Below are 20082 nucleotides of genomic sequence, written 5' to 3'. Positions count from 1 at the left end.
TCGGGTTTCACAGCGATGTACGGTGTCTTTGCCATTGGTGTGTCAGAGAGCTCTCTCTGAGCGGACTCTGACAGCAGTCTTACTCGCGATTCAGCTGGTGGCTTACAAGGAATTCCAGTGCAATAGGGTGGATTTCTGTTGGACGGATGAGAGTGCATGGACTTCGATTGATTTTCGGTCGTCGCAACGACGCTGCAAGTACCAAAGCGCTTCTCATGGCCGTACCACTGCCTATTTTGGAAGCCTTCCAATAGTAGAAGTTCATTCTCACCTATTGCCAGCTTACCAGCCAGGCTCGCGGTTAGCTGCTCGATCTTCAGCACAGCTTTGGTATGAAGCTGGTCAAACCTTAGATGCTGCTCATCATGCTCTTCGTACTCCGTTGTAGACCGGTAGATGCTTCTTCCTTCGTTGGTATTCTTGCTGGCAACAAGGATGTTACGCTTTGTACCGATCCTCTCGGTTATCGGCGGAATTTCCTCGACTGATCGCCTCTTTGGCCAGTATAGAGCGGCGATACTACCAATCGACTCGTTGATCGGCGGGACATTCTCGATTGGTCACCTCGTTGACCAGGGAAGAGTAGCTATAAGACCGATCGACTTCTTGATTGGCGGGAATTTCTCGGATGGTCGCCTCGATGACCAGGGTAAACGGATGCTTCTACTGTGCGCCTAGTTGACCAATAGAAGGCTTCGACGGTACCGATCCCCTAGCTGATCGGTATGAATCTCTCACGATCTATTCTGCAGAGATTCCACACTCTGATGTTCTCGAGCAAAGATGATTCACCTTTTTTATAGTAACCAAGCTGCATACAATAAAGTTGGGCAGCTTGAGTATGCTGTTATTAAGAACATACGCAAGAATGATGAAAACGGATATTTGTTTTGCATTTTCCAACTGGAATTAAGGGTATTTGAGTGATGAATATGCACTGTTTAATGGTGTTATGTTATGTAATAAATTCGCAATGTTAATCTGCTCATAAAGGAATACCTATCCCATATGGGAAAACATTGAGAAAAAAGCGTTGAAGTTTGTCTTCTCATACAAATGTTCATAATTTTCTAATACATTTTTGCATGCCATATTTTTTGCGGACCACCACACAGAAAACTAATTTTGCTTGTATTCATCAGCATAAAAAATATAAACTTGAACATTATTCCCATTTTGCATTGCTATTTAGGTTGAAAGTTCATATATGCCTTTATTTTTCAATATGGGGCCACACAAACTTCATATTTTTCCACAAAATTTTCAAACAAGTTAAGTTTTATAAGCGTAGTAAGGTGTATATTAGAACAAATTAAAACATGAATGTTGCGATTAAAAAGGTGTTGATTCTAAAACCAATATGGGCAGTAAAGGTGCTAACGCTTCGAAATAGCACAAATATTGGTAAGTTATCGGCAGCCAAGAGAAAGTTAATTGCTTTCAATACAGCTTTTATTTTGTTGTTCAGTAGTCCAGCTATAACTATGGTATTAAAACAGTTCAAAATATCTCATTGAGTTATTCAAAAGCTACTGCTTGGGGTATTGAACTAGGTACTATTGAAAAATTTAAATTCTATATGAAATATCATCATTATTCATATTATTAAGGTATTGCAATATCTGATCCAACTATCAGTTTGGTGTTTTTAGCATACGCATGAAATATCATTTGAGTTATTTTACCTCAATAAGGTATGCTATAGACAGGTGAGCGTTCGTTCCAGCGCGAGTTATAAAGAAATAAAAATCCTAGACAGGTCATGGTCAATGCTAAGATAATACTACTAATGAGAAAGTTAAAATCAACTATCTATTATCACGAATGTCTATTGTGCAACAAATCACTTCAATGTCTCCATATCTTAACGGCTGCTCCATCTACTCAGATTAAATATTGGATTAATCTAGGTAACTGCTCGCTGCAACTGAGCTCACCGAACAATTAAATGTCCATTACTCCAATTGAAATTCAAATTAATTCCAATGTAATGATACACTTTACGACGACACGGTCCGGTGTGTGTTAAACGAAAAGGTGTGGGAAAAATGTCCGGCCCGAAATAAATATGTCAGTTATGTATTTACAAAGTTTAACACGGTCGCATTCGAGCGCTCTTTGAAACGTACCGACGAAGACGACCCCAAGCCCAACAAACCAACCGCAATGCCATCGGAAGGTTCATCGCTTTCGCACTGGCACGCTCGCACAAGTCTTTTGGTTTACCCTCGTCAAAGAAGCGCATTACGTTTCGGTATCTGACTGAAATTAGTCCATCACCAAACGCTAGGTAGGAAGGAAGGGTACGCAGTGAAACTCCAAGGGACCCACTAAATGAGCCCCGACCACCTCTCATGAATAATAATGTGAGAAATTCTCGCCACCACATTCTTGGCATCCGAAATGAAGACGCCCATTGTGATGGACCCCCTTAAAAAAGGATTGCGTAGTAGGCTGCCGAGGGTCCTACCTGTTCACCGAAATGGCCTACTGTGTGTCTTTAGTTTCGTTGGTTTTACGACTGAATGATTTATGTGGGGCATTTTGAGGTAAAATATGTGCCGGCTGCATAAATTTTCTCCGATTGTACGTCGTCGATCGAACGGAATGTCAAGAATATGAGGTTTTTAACGCGAGTTTGACGAAGCACTTATGAAAATTTTAAATGGATAGTCAGAAATGTTAGGTTTCTATAAAAAGTTTATAAAATATGTATCTTATATGTATGAATTATAGTTTTTGTTAGTACGAAAATAAAAAAAAAATATCTTTCTCTCCATTCTAGCGTTTCGACCATTTTTGCATGAGCTTATTTATGACTCGACCGGTGGGATTCAAACCCATGACAATTGCTGAAAGCGCCAAAGGCTTCAGTAAACACAAATGCATTGAAGGCACATCAATTGATATTTGAGACCCGCGGAAAAGAAGTATTTTTGTTCCCCTTTGTCATTGAAAATGTTGTTTAAAACATTCCTTGGGTAGATTTATATACAACCGTCAAAAAACTGTAATGGTTTATCTATTGCTGCAATAAAACAATTTAAAAATTCAAATGAAACCAAATTGGATTATAATTGTAAATGGTGCTCGATGCATCAGGATCTGGAAGTCTCTGCTCCCTAGAAACCTGCCACTATCGGTTGTCGTATGTCTCCGGCCCTATACCATCACCATCGTGGTCAACTAACTGTTCTTGCCCATTCTAATGTCCGAGGGGGTTGTAAATTTCACGACCGGCTACGACGACACTCGACTGATAATCTAAGGCACGTCACATTGTCACAATTTGTGCCATCGGACACACTGACCCGATCTTGGGCTCTTCTGACAGAACCCCATCCATGGCGATTGATGACGACGACAACGAACGAGAGTCCCATACGGCTATCGACGGGAAATCGCTGAGGCGGACTGCCCTGGAGCTGCTCAATGGCGGTAGTCGGTTCAGCTGTCCATCCGTGTTTGAGATCGCGTAAATTTATCGCCGGCGGAGATTTGTTTGTCTTCGCGGGATTCCTTGCACTGGTGGTGCACTGCATCGGCCCAAAAGACTTCATGCGCGGTTGCGGTCCCCATTGTGCCCATTGCCCTCCGGGGGAACCTGTAGAGGTATGCTGGCTGGTAGATCGAGCAGTTTAGCCGTTGATGTTGTCATCGTCGTCGATGCAGAGCTTTCGAGTCGGTAGCAGTCCGGCAATCGAGCGAAAAAGAGAGTGAATCCACAAACCGAACCGTGGTGCTTGAACGCGAAAATGGCAATTTGCATAAATTGGTGTGTCATTTGTTGGTTCGATCGTTTGGGGCGACGTTGTTGGCTGACTGCGGGTTTATGGCTGTGGAACTGGACCAGAAAGGGCTGTCCAGTTGCAAGCTCTGAAGACAATAACCGACGGGCTAACGGGAGCCTCGTTAAATGTGTATCAAGTGATAGATGACGATATTTCGGATTACTTTAGGCCTTGAATTTACTCCTTAAACAGGTAGCGGTTCTAATTTTAGCACCTTCTTTGTATTGGTCATTTTTCTTGAAATTGATCATTTTGATGTTCTCTTTGAACAAATGCTGATTTGTTCCTTCTTCTTCTTCTTCTTCTTTTTCTTCTTCTTCTTCTTCTTCTTCTTCTTCTTCGTCCCCACTGGGACAGAGCCTGCTTCTCAGCTTAGTGTTCTTATGAGCACTTCCACAGTTATTAACTGAGAGCTTTCTTTGCCTGAAATTTTTGCATTCGTATCTCGTGTGGCAGGTACGATGATACTCTATGCCCAGGGAAGTCAAGGAAATTTCCATTACGAAAGATCCTAGACCGACCGAAAATTGAACCCAGACACATTCAGCATGGCTTTGCTTTGTAGCCGCGGACTCTAACCTCTCAGCTAAGGAAGGCCCCTACTGATACTAAAAATCTTTTAAAGCATAATTTTTGAAAAATTTTCCCAAAAATGAATAGAATAACTTTTATGTTAAACACACAAATCATCATTATATCAATTTCAAATACCTCTGTATAACAATGTAAAAGAGTCCCATTCTCTGTTGGCTTTTTCTATTTATTCCGCTGTAGGCAAAACTACCAATGGTGAAAGTTTTTAAGAATTATGAGTAATGCGGGTAGTGTGATATGAGAATCTATGTCTTACCGTTGAGTTTTTAGTTGATTTTACTTCATCTTCATTAAGTTTAGCATTTCATAGCAAATTAAATATGTTTCGCAAAAGACCTCAATTTGTTCGGCTATCGTTAGACTTGAATTTGTGTTCAGCTTTGATAAGTTCTCGCAGAAATATAGTCGAATCTGCATATTTCAATGTTAAAAAGATCATCGAGATATTAAAAAGCGATTACACCATGTAGCATAAATTTAATAGTCATTTATTCAGTCGACATACATCAGAAAGATCGCAGTAGGCAGTGCGCGAACGGATATTTTGAAAATAGATCTGTCACGTTTTTATTGTCTCCGAAAATTACTAGATTCGGATGGTGAAACTGGTGAAACGGCTGGTGCAGTTTGTGAAAAAAGTGTCTATAACGGAAATAAAACTGTTTATTCTGCACGCGTTCTCCTAAAGTGTTAAAGCCAAAGCAGAAAGTGAAGATGCATCGAAGCCTCAAATTTTCGAGAGCACGGGTCTGGAGAACCGGACAGCGGATCAGGCTGAGGGCTTGATCGAATGGTCAATCACTGGTGGTGGTCGGGTTTTCTGCTTGAGCCGCTGTGCTCTTGGTGGTTTGAACTTTGGCTTCATTTCATCTTCACTAGAAAAATCGTCATCGCGTCGCTAGAGTTTTTTTTCCTCGTTTTAGTTTGCACGCGTTCTGAGTGCAATCGATTTCAGGTTTACGTGGCGCCAGAGTGATATTTTCCTTTTGTGAAATGAACATGCTGATTAATGTAGCTACTCCTGCTCAATCAATGAAGGATGATGATCAATTTGGTGAGCTCGTTACATGCTTTTATTTTAAATGTACAATACATTATGTACATATATTCATCATGACAACGGTGGAAATGTTACTTAAATGAATTGGCTCAACAAAATATGAACAGTTTGTCACTGTAAGTGTCGACATAGACTCGTGTACATTGACATTAAAAGCCCCATACCTTTCCTATTATCTGACTTTTATCATTTTCAAAAATAACCTTTGAATGGTTCGACGCCAAAAGAGTCGACTTACCGTATGTTCACATTGTCTTTAGAGTACTGATAGGTGATTTTTTGACCTGAGGTTGCAAGAATCGCATCACTTACCAAGGTGCATCCTGATACTGCAGCTATGATCCCACCCCACTAACAAAACTCCTTCCCATGACAACCATGGAGATGCAGAGGTGGTCTCGGTCTCTAGTAACAATGGTTGTCACACTAACATTCCTTCCCCAGACAACCAGAAATCGCATCAAAGTTTACGTTATAACTCGTTTATTCATACTAATTATATCAAACTCGCAAAACACCGTGGATAAACTCGTCAAATTGATGAGTTTCCTCGCATAAAACACTTTTTTTCTGAGTTCATTTGCACATTTTGTTTCGTCCCGTACACTCGTACAAAGTAAGTCGAAACAATCCGTATCAGCTGTCAAATCAACTTTTGTTATTATAAGTATCAGTTCGGTGGAATATTTATACACTCGCATTGTATGTTATTATTCATCACATAATATATGCATGCATTTCGCCCAGATAGCCGTAGTGGTAAACGCGCAGCTATTCAGCATGACCAAGCTGAGGGTCGTGGGTTCGAATCCCACCGGTCGAGGGTCTTTTCGGGTTGGAAATTTTCTCGACTTCCCAGGGCATAGAGTATCTTCGTACCTGCCACACGATATACGCATGCAAAAATGGTCATTGGCACAGTAAGCTCTCAGTTAATAACTGTGGAGCTGAGAAGCAGGCTCTGTCCCAGTGGGGACGTAACGCCAGAAAGAAGAAGAAGATGCATGCATTTCGTCTCCAGTGTTGTACGTAGAGAGCCTTTTCGCGACATCTTATAAGTGAAATTTTGCACTTCGATTATTCTGGTCAATCACGGAGTAGCAACTACGAATTGTACGGTCATCAATGCTTATGCTTATGCTTATTTGTTCTGTCAGCATACAATTTGTTTACTTCTTCGGAACCATTGCATTTCCTCGACATATGATCCTTCCCGAACGCTGAGGACTCGACGTATTTAATGACGAGGATCTTGTCTTTAAGCCTCGTAGGTCCACCTTAGCCACCTTAGGTCCACCTTAGCATCAGGACGTCGCATCAATCCCTGGTTTCATTGGCCAACTTCATTAGAATTCGCAAATGACCTTCGAGTCTAGACTACACCGTTGCAGTTCAGCAACAGGAAATGGTTTGGTGTTAACGCCTCCTGTTGCTCCTTTTCTAGTGGGATGAAAGTTAAAAACCTCGAGTTAACAAATCTTCCTGCTTCTGCCACCAGCGTTTCCAGCGTTTCTTTATTAGTAATTCTAGTAGTATACAAAGTGCAAGTGCTGTCTTAACTGATCTTACTAGACGTCACCACGTGCCACCCATGTGAGGAGCGGCATGCGGATTGAATATCCACCTGGTACTTGTATTGGTGAAGGTCTCGACGAACTGTTATTCAATTACGCACATCTCTCGCTGCACGTACGAAAATGGTCATTCGGCTGGTGCTGCTAGTTTCAACTTGCACCATACACACTTCTTTTTCTCTTTGCCAATTGCCGTTTTTAGATTAGGCACGTGGAATCACTGTCTTACTTTATTTACAACGGTTTCAACGTTCCCAAGAAGATACTTCCGGTGATACCACCCGATAACCAGCACAGTTACAGTATGATCTTTTGGGAAAATGATTGGAAATCGGGTATCAAATGAGGTGAACGTGGCTGCGGCTATTCGACTACGTACTACACCGTTTTCGTCCATTAAAAACGACAGCTTGCGAATAGTACTAGTTCGCTCCAATTTCCCTAGACTCTCTGCATGCTCGGCACGCATTTAAGAAAGTATAGCTGCCTCGTCCGAAATAATCCGATAGATGCGCAACTGGTCCCACTGAATCTTTGCTCGCCAGAGCTCTTGAATAAGAATTTTGCCATGGATCAGAAAAAATGCCAGGAAGCCTAATGGGTCAAAAGTGCTCATCACCACGCTCAAAGCTTGACGCTTGGTCGGTTGCTCCACGTGTCCGAATTTGTGGAAAACTTGAAATCATCTTTATCGGGTCTCCAAAACAGTACAAGAACGCGTTCCGTTGAGCTTCCTTTGTCCAATTGTATGTTTTTCTCGGACGCTGGATCGTTCTCCCCGACCCGTAATAGAACTTTTTTGGAACCGGAAACCAGTTACGCAAATAGAAACCACCTTGTGCATGCACTTGCCGCACTTCCTCTGCAATCTCTACCGCTTCTTCCACACTATCCGTACGGTTAGAAATCAGAATCCAGATTATGGCTCATGATATCATGATTCCAGCGTGTTTTCGACTTATGAAAATACACCATGATTTGGACTCATGATATCATGAGTCAGATTGCCGTAACGCAACACACGCGTTAGGTTTTTGTAGCTGATTTCTCGAAATCATGATTCAAATTCCAAAAATTCTGAGTCGCGCATCCGTTTATGATCGACAAAATAAAAAAAAAAGTTAAAAATAGCATACATTGAGATACGAGCCAAGAATCTTCCGATTGTGAGCCAAGTACTCTATCACTCAACCGCTTCGTCATCTTGAATCAAGAGTGATCGATACGAATGAGATGAAGCAATGAGCGCCGCTTAGTGTTTTCACACTGGATGTTACGCTTATGAGGAATCATGATTATGACTCCAGGAACCATGATTTGTGATCCTGATACTATGACCTAACCAATTTATGAATTTCATGATTTGTAAATCATGGTGTGCGGATCAGATTTTTATCCGTGCGTGCTTGCGTTGAATGACGACAGCAGCAACTGGATACTCTTTCGCATGCTCGACGGCGTTCAGGTTTTCGACGAATTGCGCTGAGCACTGTGAGCAGGTGGCTCCGATCGTGGCAACGTCCATTAGAAAGACTTCCGGACTTTTCGTTAAATCATCGCACCAGAGTAGTTGCTGAGCATGTTGGTCCTCCTTTCGTATCTGGATTTGATGAAACATTTCCCTCAGTTTGGCACAAGCTGCAATCCGTTTTTCGTGGCAACTAAAAAGGACTTCAAACATATTTTTGAGTGGGTCCGGCCCTTTCAGAAGCAGACTGCTCAACGAAATTCCATCTACCTTGGCTGCAGCATCGAAAAATATGCGTACCTTGGAAGGCTTTTCCTTCACTATGTATTCCGCTATCTGCCGTTTGATGCTTTCACCTATTACAGGATCACTCTGGATTCGGCACTCCAAGCCATGAAATCGCTTAACAGCCATCGCTTAACAACCGTCCGGTAATTCCCAATGATCAAATTTCCAAAGAAGCCCGGCTTCCAATCGCTCTCCAACTCGCTTAGTAGTCTCCCGAAGGTTTCTTTTCACACGCTATATTTCTTCTGGTTCAGAAACCACTGCTAAAAAAAACTGTGCTACCAACTCATGTATGAAAGGTGTGCGCTAGATCTCCCAGGTTTTCCGAATTCTTTCCAGAGATGGTCCACCCTAACCGGGTCTTGGCTGCAATGGGATCTCCAGGCTGTCCTTCCCGTAGTTTTAGAGTTGCTGTAATGTGAGCATTATCGTTCCAGGCCAGGCATCGCTTAATTGTAATCATGAACTGGTAGTCTCTGCAGGTGCGGGAATAGCTTCGCCAGCTTTGAGTAGGGCAAGATTGCCGTGGTAGGTCCAATCTACTGACTGTCCGGACATCCGACACCGTATGCTTCGATCCGCTAGCACCGGAGATCTGCAGAGTGATGGTTGGTGACAGCTTTGGAGCCCTGTAGCTGTTCCGTATTCTCTTGCTTAACTTTATGTTTATTCCGCTTAGAATGCTTAGAATGACCTTGCAAGGTTGTTGACCATGCGCGTTTAGATAGTTCCAGCACAATCCTAAACTTTGGATAACCTTCCAGCGTTCATCCACACTCTTTCTGGTGAACCCATTACCCTCTTTCACACGATGCTTTGGGTCTTTGTAGATGAGGCACGATGGGGTAGATGTATTTAGTTTTCGTTCGCCTTTTTTGACGTCTTCGAATCTTCAACCGAATGAGCTCCACAGAAATTTTTATCCTTGCTAGGGTAAAAGCACCGGTTTTGGCCAGCCTAAGAGAAAATGTCAATAAAAATTAAATGGGAAGCCGTATTCATACTACAAATATGTCAAATGCAAGCTTTCATTCCATATTATGAGTGTAAAATACCAAAAATGAGCTAAAACCATATTTTAGCTTTGAAAATCCCGTTGGTCAATATAGGCCAACGGAACCAGTTTCGGCCAGAGATTTAACTTCGGTTCCTAAATTGGCCAATCGCATTGATTTCTCATGAGAGTGGCCAAATTAGGAGTGCCCTGGCCAAATTTGATGAAGTATACAATTTCTGATTAGTGTGTAAGCGATTCTTTTATGCATAGCGCCCAATGCTATTTCCGATGTTTACGCGCCAAAGCGCTGTTTGTGTGTTTGCCTTTCATTAGTATTCTGAACTCAATAAGAGAAAGTCAACAATAAATGTTCGCGGTTTTATTAAAGTTAATTCCGGTGTTTTATTGTCCGAAAGTAGTTCGCCCAATAGGTTATTGGCCCAGGAATGATTCCTGATCGCGATTCGGTCGAATGTAGTGTTTTCGGTCGCAAAAGTGCGTAATTATGGAAAGCCACGATCGGGAGGAGACTCTTCGCGTCGCCATTTTTGATGGCACGAATTTCGCCGCGTGGAAATTCCGGATGCTCACCTTGCTTGAAGAGCATGAGTTGGTGGAGTGCATTGAAACGGAATTGGATGATGTGGCGGAGCTCAAGGTCGAACCTGGTGACACCGCGGAAGTGAGACTCCAGAAAGCGAAGGCTTTGGAAAAGCGTCAGAAGCGAAACCGAAAATGCAAATCGATGTTGGTGGCGCGCATTCACGACGACCAGCTGGAGCACCTTCAAGGACGTGAAACTCCGAAGCAGATGTGGGATGCGTTGGTCAGGATTTTCGAAAGGAAAAGCGTAGCGAAGCGACTTCACTTAAATCGGCAGATGCACGAGCTCAGGTACACGGAGGGCACGTTGCAGGATCATTTCATCCGATTTGATCGATTGATTCGTATGTACCGCAACGCTGGCGGTCAGATGGACGATATCGATATTGTTTGCCGATTATTGCTTTCGCTGGGATCCGAGTACGATGCGGTGGTGACCTCTATTGAATCGCAGCCGGAAGAGCAGCTAACGATGGACTTTGTCAAGTGCCGGCTGCTCGACGAGGAAATTAAACGGAAGAGTACGTCGACGAGCAGCAGTGGATGTGTGAAAAACGAAGCGGCTTTCTCTGGACGTGCATCGCGGAAGCAACCAACGAAGAGGCCCCTGAAATGTTTTGGTTGTCAGAAAGAGGGCCACAAAGTGACGGACTGTCCCGAAAAGAAGAAGGCTCAGAAGAAGTACTCCGGGAAGGCGCAGGTGGCAGAGAAGGACGAAGACGGTGTGATGTTCCTGACGAGTGATAAGATGCCGAATAAGCAAAACAAAATCCAGTGGTTCATCGACTCCGGTGCCACGGAGCACATTTGCAACGACAAGCGATTGTTTTCGAAGCTGGTTCCGTTGGAGCAGCCAATGCGTATTGCTGTTGCAAAAAATGGAGAGTGGGTGACTGCAAATTTTGCTGGTGATGTTCCGGTTATAGCGGTGGTGAATGGAAAAACCATCGAAGCGACAGTGGCAGGAGCGGTTTTCATTCCGGAGGCCCGCTGCAACTTGTTTTCCATCAGCAAAATCGAAGCTGCAGGTATGAAAGTGGTGTTCGAGAACGGTCGAGTTGAAATCCAACGAGGCTCCAAGGTGGTGGCCACCGGACAACGTCGTGAGAAGCTCTACGAACTTAATTTCTACGCAGCAAAAGGTGAGTGCAGCTCTTTATACTTCTCGGGGAAAATCAGTAAGGCGACTGAGTTGTGGCATCGTCGTTATGGCCATCTCGGAGAGCGAAATTTGTCGTGCCTCATCAAAAATGGAATGGTGAATGGCCTGAAAACAAATGGAGGGGATAAGTCTACGATTGTTTGTGAGGCTTGCGTAGCAGCTAAGCAAACGAGAAATCCTTTCACGCTGCAAGAAGAGCGGCGGTCTAGTCGGGTACTGGAGCTCGTACACTCTGACGTCTGCGGGCCAGTGACGCCGACGGGATGGAATGGCCACAAATATTTCGTCACTTTCATCGACGATTGGTCAAGGTTTACGGTGGTGTACCTTCTTCACTCAAAGGATGAAGTGGCACAGCGTTTTGAGGAGTATGAAGCACAGATGACTGCCAAGTTTGGAGTAAAAATTTCTCGCTTCCGTTCCGATAACGGCGGGGAGTATACCTGCAAGGAAATGCGATCCTTTTGTCAACGGAAAGGCATTAAGATGGAGTTTACTGTACCTTACTGTCCAGAGCAAAACGGCACTAGCGAACGGATGAACCGAACACTAGTCGAGAAGGCTCGTTCGATGGTGTTCGATTCCGGGATTGATCGCATCTTCTGGGGTGAAGCGGTGCAGACCGCTGCGTTCTTGGCGAATAGGTGTCCGGCCAGCGCCATAGGTCAGAAGTTGACACCGTACGAGTTGTTCGAAGGAAGAAAACCTGATGTGTCAAAATTGCGAGTGTTTGGATCCGTGGCCTACTGCCACATTCCGAAAGAAAAGCGAAGAAAACTTGATGTGAAAAGTTGGAAGGGAGTCTTCGTGGGATATGGCACGAATGGTTATCGAGTTTGGAAGCCCCAGGAGCGGAAAATCGTGACTGTTCGGGATGTGATTATCGACGAGGATTCGAGAGTGAGTGCAAATAAGAAGAAGATTATGAAGAAAGAAGAAAAGTGGACTGAAAGTGTGGTCGGCCCCCCAATTATTGATGACATTGATGATCAAGGGGATTCGGATAATGAAGAAGAAAACGAACATGAACCATATGAAGAAGAACAAGAAGTGCCTGAACGTGAAGTGTCCGAGATCTTCGATTCGTGTGATGATACTCTGGAAGATGAAACTGTTGATGGAGCAAGTGGTGGTGAGACGACCGGTGCGACGTCATCGGGTCGAGTTACGAAGCCACCTGTGTGGGCAAAGGACTATGATATGACTTTTGCTGGTGTTGCCCTGGGTGCATTGGATTATGTGGAAAATCTTCCGGACAGTATCGCGGAATTGAAGAAGAGGCCTGATTGGTCGAAGTGGCAAGCGGCAATTCAAGATGAAATGGATTCTTTGCGTCGGAACAAAACCTGGTCTCTGGAAAAACTACCGAAGGGTCGAGTGCCAGTTTCGTGTAAGTGGGTTTTTCGGGTAAAGCCTTGCGAAAATGGAAGTCAGGATCGGTATAAGGCTCGGCTTGTCGCAAGAGGTTTTAGCCAACGTTTCGGGATTGATTATACTGAAACCTACTCGCCGGTTGTGAAGTTGGATACGTTGCGCACCATGCTGGCTGTGGCAAATCAGGAACGGATGTTTGTACACCAGATGGACGTCCGCACGGCTTTTCTCAATGGTGATCTGAGTGAAGAGATCTATATGTCACAACCTGAAGGTTTCGTGAAAGGAGAGGATTTGGTCTGTCGTCTACATAAGTCGCTTTACGGCCTCAAGCAGGCGTCAAAAGCTTGGAACGATCGTTTCCATCGATTCGTTGCCCGGCTAGGATTCCAGAGGAGTAACAGCGATCAGTGTCTGTACTGGAAAGGTGAGATGGACAAGAGGATCTATCTAATCCTATATGTAGATGATATTCTGGTCATCGGACGCAACTTGAAGGAGATAAAAATTGTCAAGGGATGTCTTTCAAAGGAGTTCGATATGACTGACGTTGGTGAGGTCACAAGCTTTCTTGGCATGCGCATTGAAAGGAATGTGGAAAAGCGGATTTTGCGCATTAGCCAGAGAAGATACCTGGAGGGTTTGTTGAACCGTTTCAACATGAATGACTGTAAGCCCAGCAAAGTACCTATGGAGTGTCGGCTGAAACTTCAGAAGGGAGAAGAGTCACAGCGTACACCGAAACCGTATAGAGAGCTAATAGGTTGTTTAATGTACGTAACATTGACTACTCGTCCGGATCTTTGTGCTTCGGTCAACTATTACAGCCAGTTCCAAAGTTGTCCAACTGAGGAACATTGGACACATCTCAAACGGCTCCTCAGATACATCAAGGGTACTGTGGACCTAGGACTGGAATATAGAGGTGATGATAATGCAGAAATAATAACGGCTTATTGTGATGCGGATTGGGCCAACAGTATCATCGACAGACGTTCTGTGACGGGTTATGTCTTCAGAGTGTTCGGCTGTGTGACAACTTGGCTAACCAGGAAACAACAAACTGTATCATTGTCATCTACGGAAGCCGAATTGGTCGCACTCAGTACAGCAGTTTGTGAAGGTGTATGGCTGATCCGATTGTTGGAGGAAATAGGTTACAAGCTGAATGTTCCCGTAACGTATTTTGAAGATAACCAGTCAACCATAAAAGTTGCAAATGATCCCAAGGACCATGGCAGATTGAAACATGTTGACGTGAAGCTGCAGTACATCAGAAGTTTGATTCAGCAGGGGCGTATTCGACTGGAGTACATTCCATCGGAACAGCAAGTGGCTGACATCATGACAAAGTCTCTACCTGGTGGACCATTTTGTCGACTGCGAGAGGAACTGAACCTCTCAATGATCTGAAATTGAGCAGGGGTGATGAAGTATACAATTTCTGATTAGTGTGTAAGCGATTCTTTTATGCATAGCGCCCAATGCTATTTCCGATGTTTACGCGCCAAAGCGCTGTTTGTGTGTTTGCCTTTCATTAGTATTCTGAACTCAATAAGAGAAAGTCAACAATAAATGTTCGCGGTTTTATTAAAGTTAATTCCGGTGTTTTATTGTCCGAAAGTAGTAGGTGTATGGGAGTTAAAATTATAAGGAAAATGAATTGTTTTTCTTATGTTTTGAATCAATTTGGACAGGTAAATGAATGTAGCTCTATCATATGAATGTGATCTACAAAATCAGTACTTAAATTAATTAACTCATTACGCGTGGTAAAGATGGACAAATTATGGGTGAAAAAAAAATCCTCGTGCTCGGCTGGGATTTGAACCCAGGACTCTTGTATGCTAGACGAGCGCTTTACCAACTAAGCTACCGAGCCACTTGGTGACTCAATAACTGAGTTACAAGTTTAAAATTCAAATCCCCACAGTACAATCAGAATTGCCACACAGCACAATACCCTTAGCCTATATCTTTTTATTCTATCAATTCTTGAATAATTCCACGTTCACAAATAATTGCTTACTGCACCTACTCAGATGAAGCATAATTCAAAGATTACTCTGTTTTGCTGCAAAATCAATCACGACTTCAGTTATTCACTCACGTAATAAGTACCATCTAGACAACAATGTGCATACAATATTGCACTTGCGTGGATTTTCCCGCCGGGCAGTGCTCAGCAACCAAATGCCATTCTGATCCCTTACTCTCTGATTAACAGCAATTTTACTGCCCCAATTGCATTCGCCAAGTATTTTCCTTCGAAATAAACTCACGCATCAACGCAAATTATGCCCTCCTTCCAATGGTCGTCAGTCCACCAGCCTTCGCGCATATTTTCATCTCAAGAATTCTGACTGCAGTCCAACAGTCCTTCAATCGCACCACGACGTCATTCTCAAAGGCTATAATTTGCGATATCTTGATCGGATCATCAGCTCCCAATACGCAAAAGCGTGCGTTCAAGCTCCAGAGAGAGGAGTCCATTTCTAGGTCGCTAGCGAAAGGTTAAGCCTCACGATGGTTTTTGGGGTGCTTTGAGAGCGATTAATCAATTAAAAGTAATTGCTAGTGACAGAACTTTCCTCCTTCCCTCCTGGATGCCTGATTTGGGTTTCAAGGGCGTAACCTGAATTCACTTTAAGGGGTGGAAGAGTTCTAGATGGTAAATGACCTTAAATGCAGATAGTCAGACAGTGTTACAAAAATTGGTACTTAATTTCATTATAATGAGGAATTTCAATAGGTAAAAAAATCTGGCCAGGGGACTCCTCTGACTGCGCCGTTGTCTGGTTCAACTTTGGTTAGATACAGGTAGAAAGGGGACAACCAAAACAAACACTTCGACCGAATTCGAAACCACACTTGCCTCAGCCGGATTGCCGCCTTAAAATAGGTCCTCGTCATGTTTGGGGAAAATAAAATATCAAATAACGATAAAACGCTTAATTTAGTATGAGTTCATCCGAAAGACAAGCAAATTAAAACGAAATAAACCATAAAAGGGGATCTTTAAGCGCAGGCAACAGCACTCGAAAGAGCACGCGTCCACACGATCGATTTGGAAGAAACGCTGGAAGAGAAGGGTGATACTTGAGAAACCGTTACCTTTTGGCGAGCTTTCGGTAATAATGTCCCCTCGAGAAGAATTTAAATGCCCGTCCATTGGGGCAACACCGTGCTGATCCACTTCTCGATCAATCTTGTTGTATCTCTCCAAACTTTTCTTCGCAATGCGAGTTCAGTGTTCGAAAATATCACTTCTGTCAAAGTACCTTGCAAGATTCGATGAAAGCAGAGATTCCCAAATGTGGACATTTTTGACATACAATAAGGTTCCATAAGAATTATGTTTGACACACTCTTGCCAAGATTATCGCCCTGAATCTACTTAATTCGCTTCGTATCTTATCCAAAAATCTTCGTATTTCATAGACAGCTATCCCGTCAACGATGTGCTTGGAAACCACTGCTTAAAATTGGTATTCAATAAAACGGTGAAAATCGCGGTCATCTTCCCCGTTATCGTAATTCCAATTTTGCACAACCCCAAAAACTCATAACTAATAGTACCTATAAACATTGTGCCCATCCCAAATAAAGACTTTTGTGGAAATATTGTCCCCATCCTCCTTAAAGGTCCGTGCTGGTAGGCATAAGAAAGCGATTTCTCTTTCGCAACCAAAGACGCAGACTTTAAGAAAATATTTGTCTTATCCTCTCTTCAATTATGACCAATTTATTAACACCGACCCTCACCCTCCCCGCTGGGCACCGTGGAAGCAACATGAGACGTTGCACTCATAAATGCATCATATTATTAAGAAAAAACTTTTTCTTTCGAGTTCTTATTTATGTCTGTCATAATTAATTTCCAATATTTATTTTTGTTTCTGTTCCAGCGATGGCAGCGAAGGTGGTTCGTCCTGTACGACGATGGGGAGCTCACATATTCGGTGGACGAACACGTAAGTATCTGCTTTCTTAAGTATTCCTGGCGGAGGGACATCAGGAATTTGACGTTTTTAAAATGAATTGCTGCTTGGAAGTTTATTTGATCGTGTTCAAGGTGGGCTCCTATTGAGACAAGAATGCGAACTGCAACATCGAAGAACATTCCATTTGAGTGCGGCTCTGAACGTCAGAAGAATTATTTAAAAATGTGACTATATGTTAAAGGATTAGGAAAAATATCAAAAGCAAACTTGTCAACTGGATAATCTATAGTCAGTCTATCGTTTCAGGGACATGTTCTTGGAAGAATTTCAATTTTGTGGCATTTAAGTGAATAAAAGAAATAAACTAAATGGTGCACAAATGCAAACAATGTATGGTCAGATTAGTCAAACCAAATGCATTTTATATTTGAGGAACACTCATCGATATCGCATTGTATGATGTATTGAAAATTTGATTTTATATGATGATTTCTTCGGCATATCACACTGAAATACATCATTGACTGAGAAGCAGGCTTTGTCCCAGTGAGGACGTTATGCCAAGAATAAGAAGAAGAAGAAGACTTACTTCACCAGTCAGGCTTAGGTCTGGGTAGCCTCTGATGTACGTATGAGACGTCTCCATTCGACTTGTTCCATGGCAGCTTTTCGCCAGCCAAGCATTCTGCAACGGGTCCGCAGATCATCCTCCATTTGATCGACCCATCTTGCTTTCTGCGCACCATATCGTCTTATACCGGTCGGATTGTTTTCGAGACTCATTTTCACTAGATTGTTATCCGACAATCTGGTGACATGCCGGGCCCACTGCAACCTCCCATTTTTTTGCGAGGTGGACGATGTTTGGTTCTCCCAGTAGCTGGTGCAATTCATGGTTCACGTTTCGACTTCCATCTGCTCTCCGCCATAGATGGTCCGCAACATCTTCCGTTTGAAAACACCAAGCGCGTGTTGACCTTCTGCAAGTAGGGCCCATAGAGGAGTACCGGCCTAATCAGCGTTTTGTTGGTGGTTAACTTCGTACGGTGTTGTCACCTTACTCGATTGAAAAGTTCAGCGGAGTCCAAATCAGGCACGATTTACAGCAACGCATCGTTCTCTGGATTTCCCTGCTGGTGTCGGCTGGTCTACGTGCTCCCAAAATTATTTCCCTGCCACCTTAGCTACTGGCCACATCACCATTAAGGTGCTCGTCGTAGTGCTGTCGTAGTCGTATTCACAGTTTCGGTACATCTTGGCTTGAGGCACAAAGCCTTTGCGCGATCGGTTCAGCTTCTCTTCCGTGTGTCTTTAGCGTGGAACAGCTCTTCCATCGCTTCGTGATCAAGTTCTTCTTGCTGGCGCTTCTTTCTCCGGTAGATCGAGTTTCGCCTGTTTCGTGCCTCGTTCGCTCTCGTGCGGTATTGCGGTATTCTCAATCATACTGCATTCTTCTCATTCTTCAACTGCTTGCATTCGCCGTAGTTTTGGCCTTTTCTCTGATTCGGGACCGCCTAACCTAGTTCTGCTGTTGCGGTGCTACCTACGACAAACTGTATGTGCCCTTCAGCAAGTGCTGGCGCCATCCTGCTCTTCCGTTGGCAGTGTTATTTCCAACTGCTGCGCGTATTTTACATCTGAGTCTCGTAGTTGATGTTGAGCCGCGCCGTTCGGCTTCGACGCGATTTGGTCACCATCGAAAGTATTGAGCGCATACATGCAGCAACTAGGGGGCCGTCCATTTACTATGTAAGGCAGTATGGCGGTTTTCAAACCCCCCCTCCCCCATGATAAGATTTTTTGTATGAAAATTGAAAATAATTTGTATGGTACGTAAGAAATCTCAAACCCATATACATTTTAATCGTAGTTTAAATTTGACTCGAAACCAATAAAAATAGTATTTAAAATATAGGGTAATTTGCCCATTATTGCGGTATTCCCTATTATTGCGGTATAAGACTTGAACCCTCATTATTAATCGAAAACTCTATTTTCTATGGATATTATTGATGATGATGAAAGATTATAGTATTCCCAAGCTGTACCAGATAAATGTATGAAAATAAAACGATTTTGATCGTTAGAAGAATAGTTTTCAATTATGCATCAAGAAAAGCCAATATTTTTAACCAGTCCCTCTATCTACGGACGGGTTTTCGTAAGCGTGAATTTTTGAATTTTTGGATCAAAACAATTATATGCAGCTGGTATATCAGTTCAGTATGGATGTGGTTACATGATAGAAATTGAATTTTGAATAAAAGTTATATATTTTTGAGAAAAAGCCTATACCGCAATAATAGGACAATGAAAATAGCTTTTTTGCTATTATTGTGGTACCGTCGTTGGGGGTGACAATGGGTCAAAAAGGGATATGTGCGATTTATTTTTTGAATAACTATCGCAATTTAACTCCAATAAACTTCAAATTTGGTGTGTATGTACTTTGATGGTACATAAACAACTGTTCAAAAAATAAAAGACAAATATTTATTCACAGCGGCACCACAAGTGAATGAAAAATGACCCAATCTCACCCCATAGAGGGGGTGACATTGGGTCACTGTAATTGAAATAACTTGTTTTTAGGAATATGATTTCAAAACCATTCACAACTGAAAGATATTGACAAAAAACAATGCAAACAAGACAAAAAGATATCTAAGATGTTTCACAAGTATGATAAACCCACTTAAAAGAAAGATTATACTGAAAATTGAAGAGCTATGAGAAAAAAATATGTAAACCCAACATTTATCGTCAAGTTTACATAAATTTTCTTGGTTTTTCCCTCAAATTGTCTTCAAAGTCTCATCCCCATTGCTATAAAGCCCATTCAGTTTCCCCAAAGGTGTACTGAAACAGTGATTATTTAAAAACTTCGCAAATAGTTAAATTTCGGTGCGACATTCCACGATCAATAAATTTCAGGCAGAAGTTGACGTCATAATCCCAGTATTTCAGCGATCTAACTCATTTGTACTTCCGTGAGATGTTTCTATAATATGAAAACACTAATAAATAATCAAATTTAGAAAAAAAAGACACCCTTTTGATAAAAATTTACGATGTTGCTGCGCACGAAACACAGTTGCTGGTTTGAGAAGTTGTCAAAATGCGTTGTATTGTTATTTAATGCACGGAATACTTAAGTAGACTTGTTTGATGTTTCAGAGATGCTGTATTTAAAAAGAATAAACATATCTTAATGAAAAAAGAGAACA

The 20082-nt window shown here is 42.6% G+C and overlaps 1 protein-coding gene across 5 annotated transcripts in view; it reads left to right on the top strand.

Annotated features, from left to right (window-relative positions):
* The window catches only part of LOC5570937 (protein outspread), a 656156-nt gene that overhangs the window by 467461 nt on the left and 168613 nt on the right, over positions 1-20082 (top strand). For all 5 annotated transcript variants that reach the window (XM_021844551.1, XM_021844546.1, XM_021844549.1 and 2 more), the window contains exon 3: positions 16820-16885. In XM_021844551.1, the coding sequence (XP_021700243.1) occupies positions 16820-16885 (66 nt within the window). The remainder of the gene's footprint in view (positions 1-16819; positions 16886-20082) is intronic.

This window comes from Aedes aegypti, chromosome 2, assembly GCF_002204515.2.
Source record: "Aedes aegypti strain LVP_AGWG chromosome 2, AaegL5.0 Primary Assembly, whole genome shotgun sequence".
Classification (NCBI taxonomy): Eukaryota; Metazoa; Arthropoda; class Insecta; order Diptera; family Culicidae; genus Aedes; species Aedes aegypti.
Note: the sequence above shows the minus strand (reverse complement) of the source record. Positions and strands in the feature narration are given on the sequence as shown.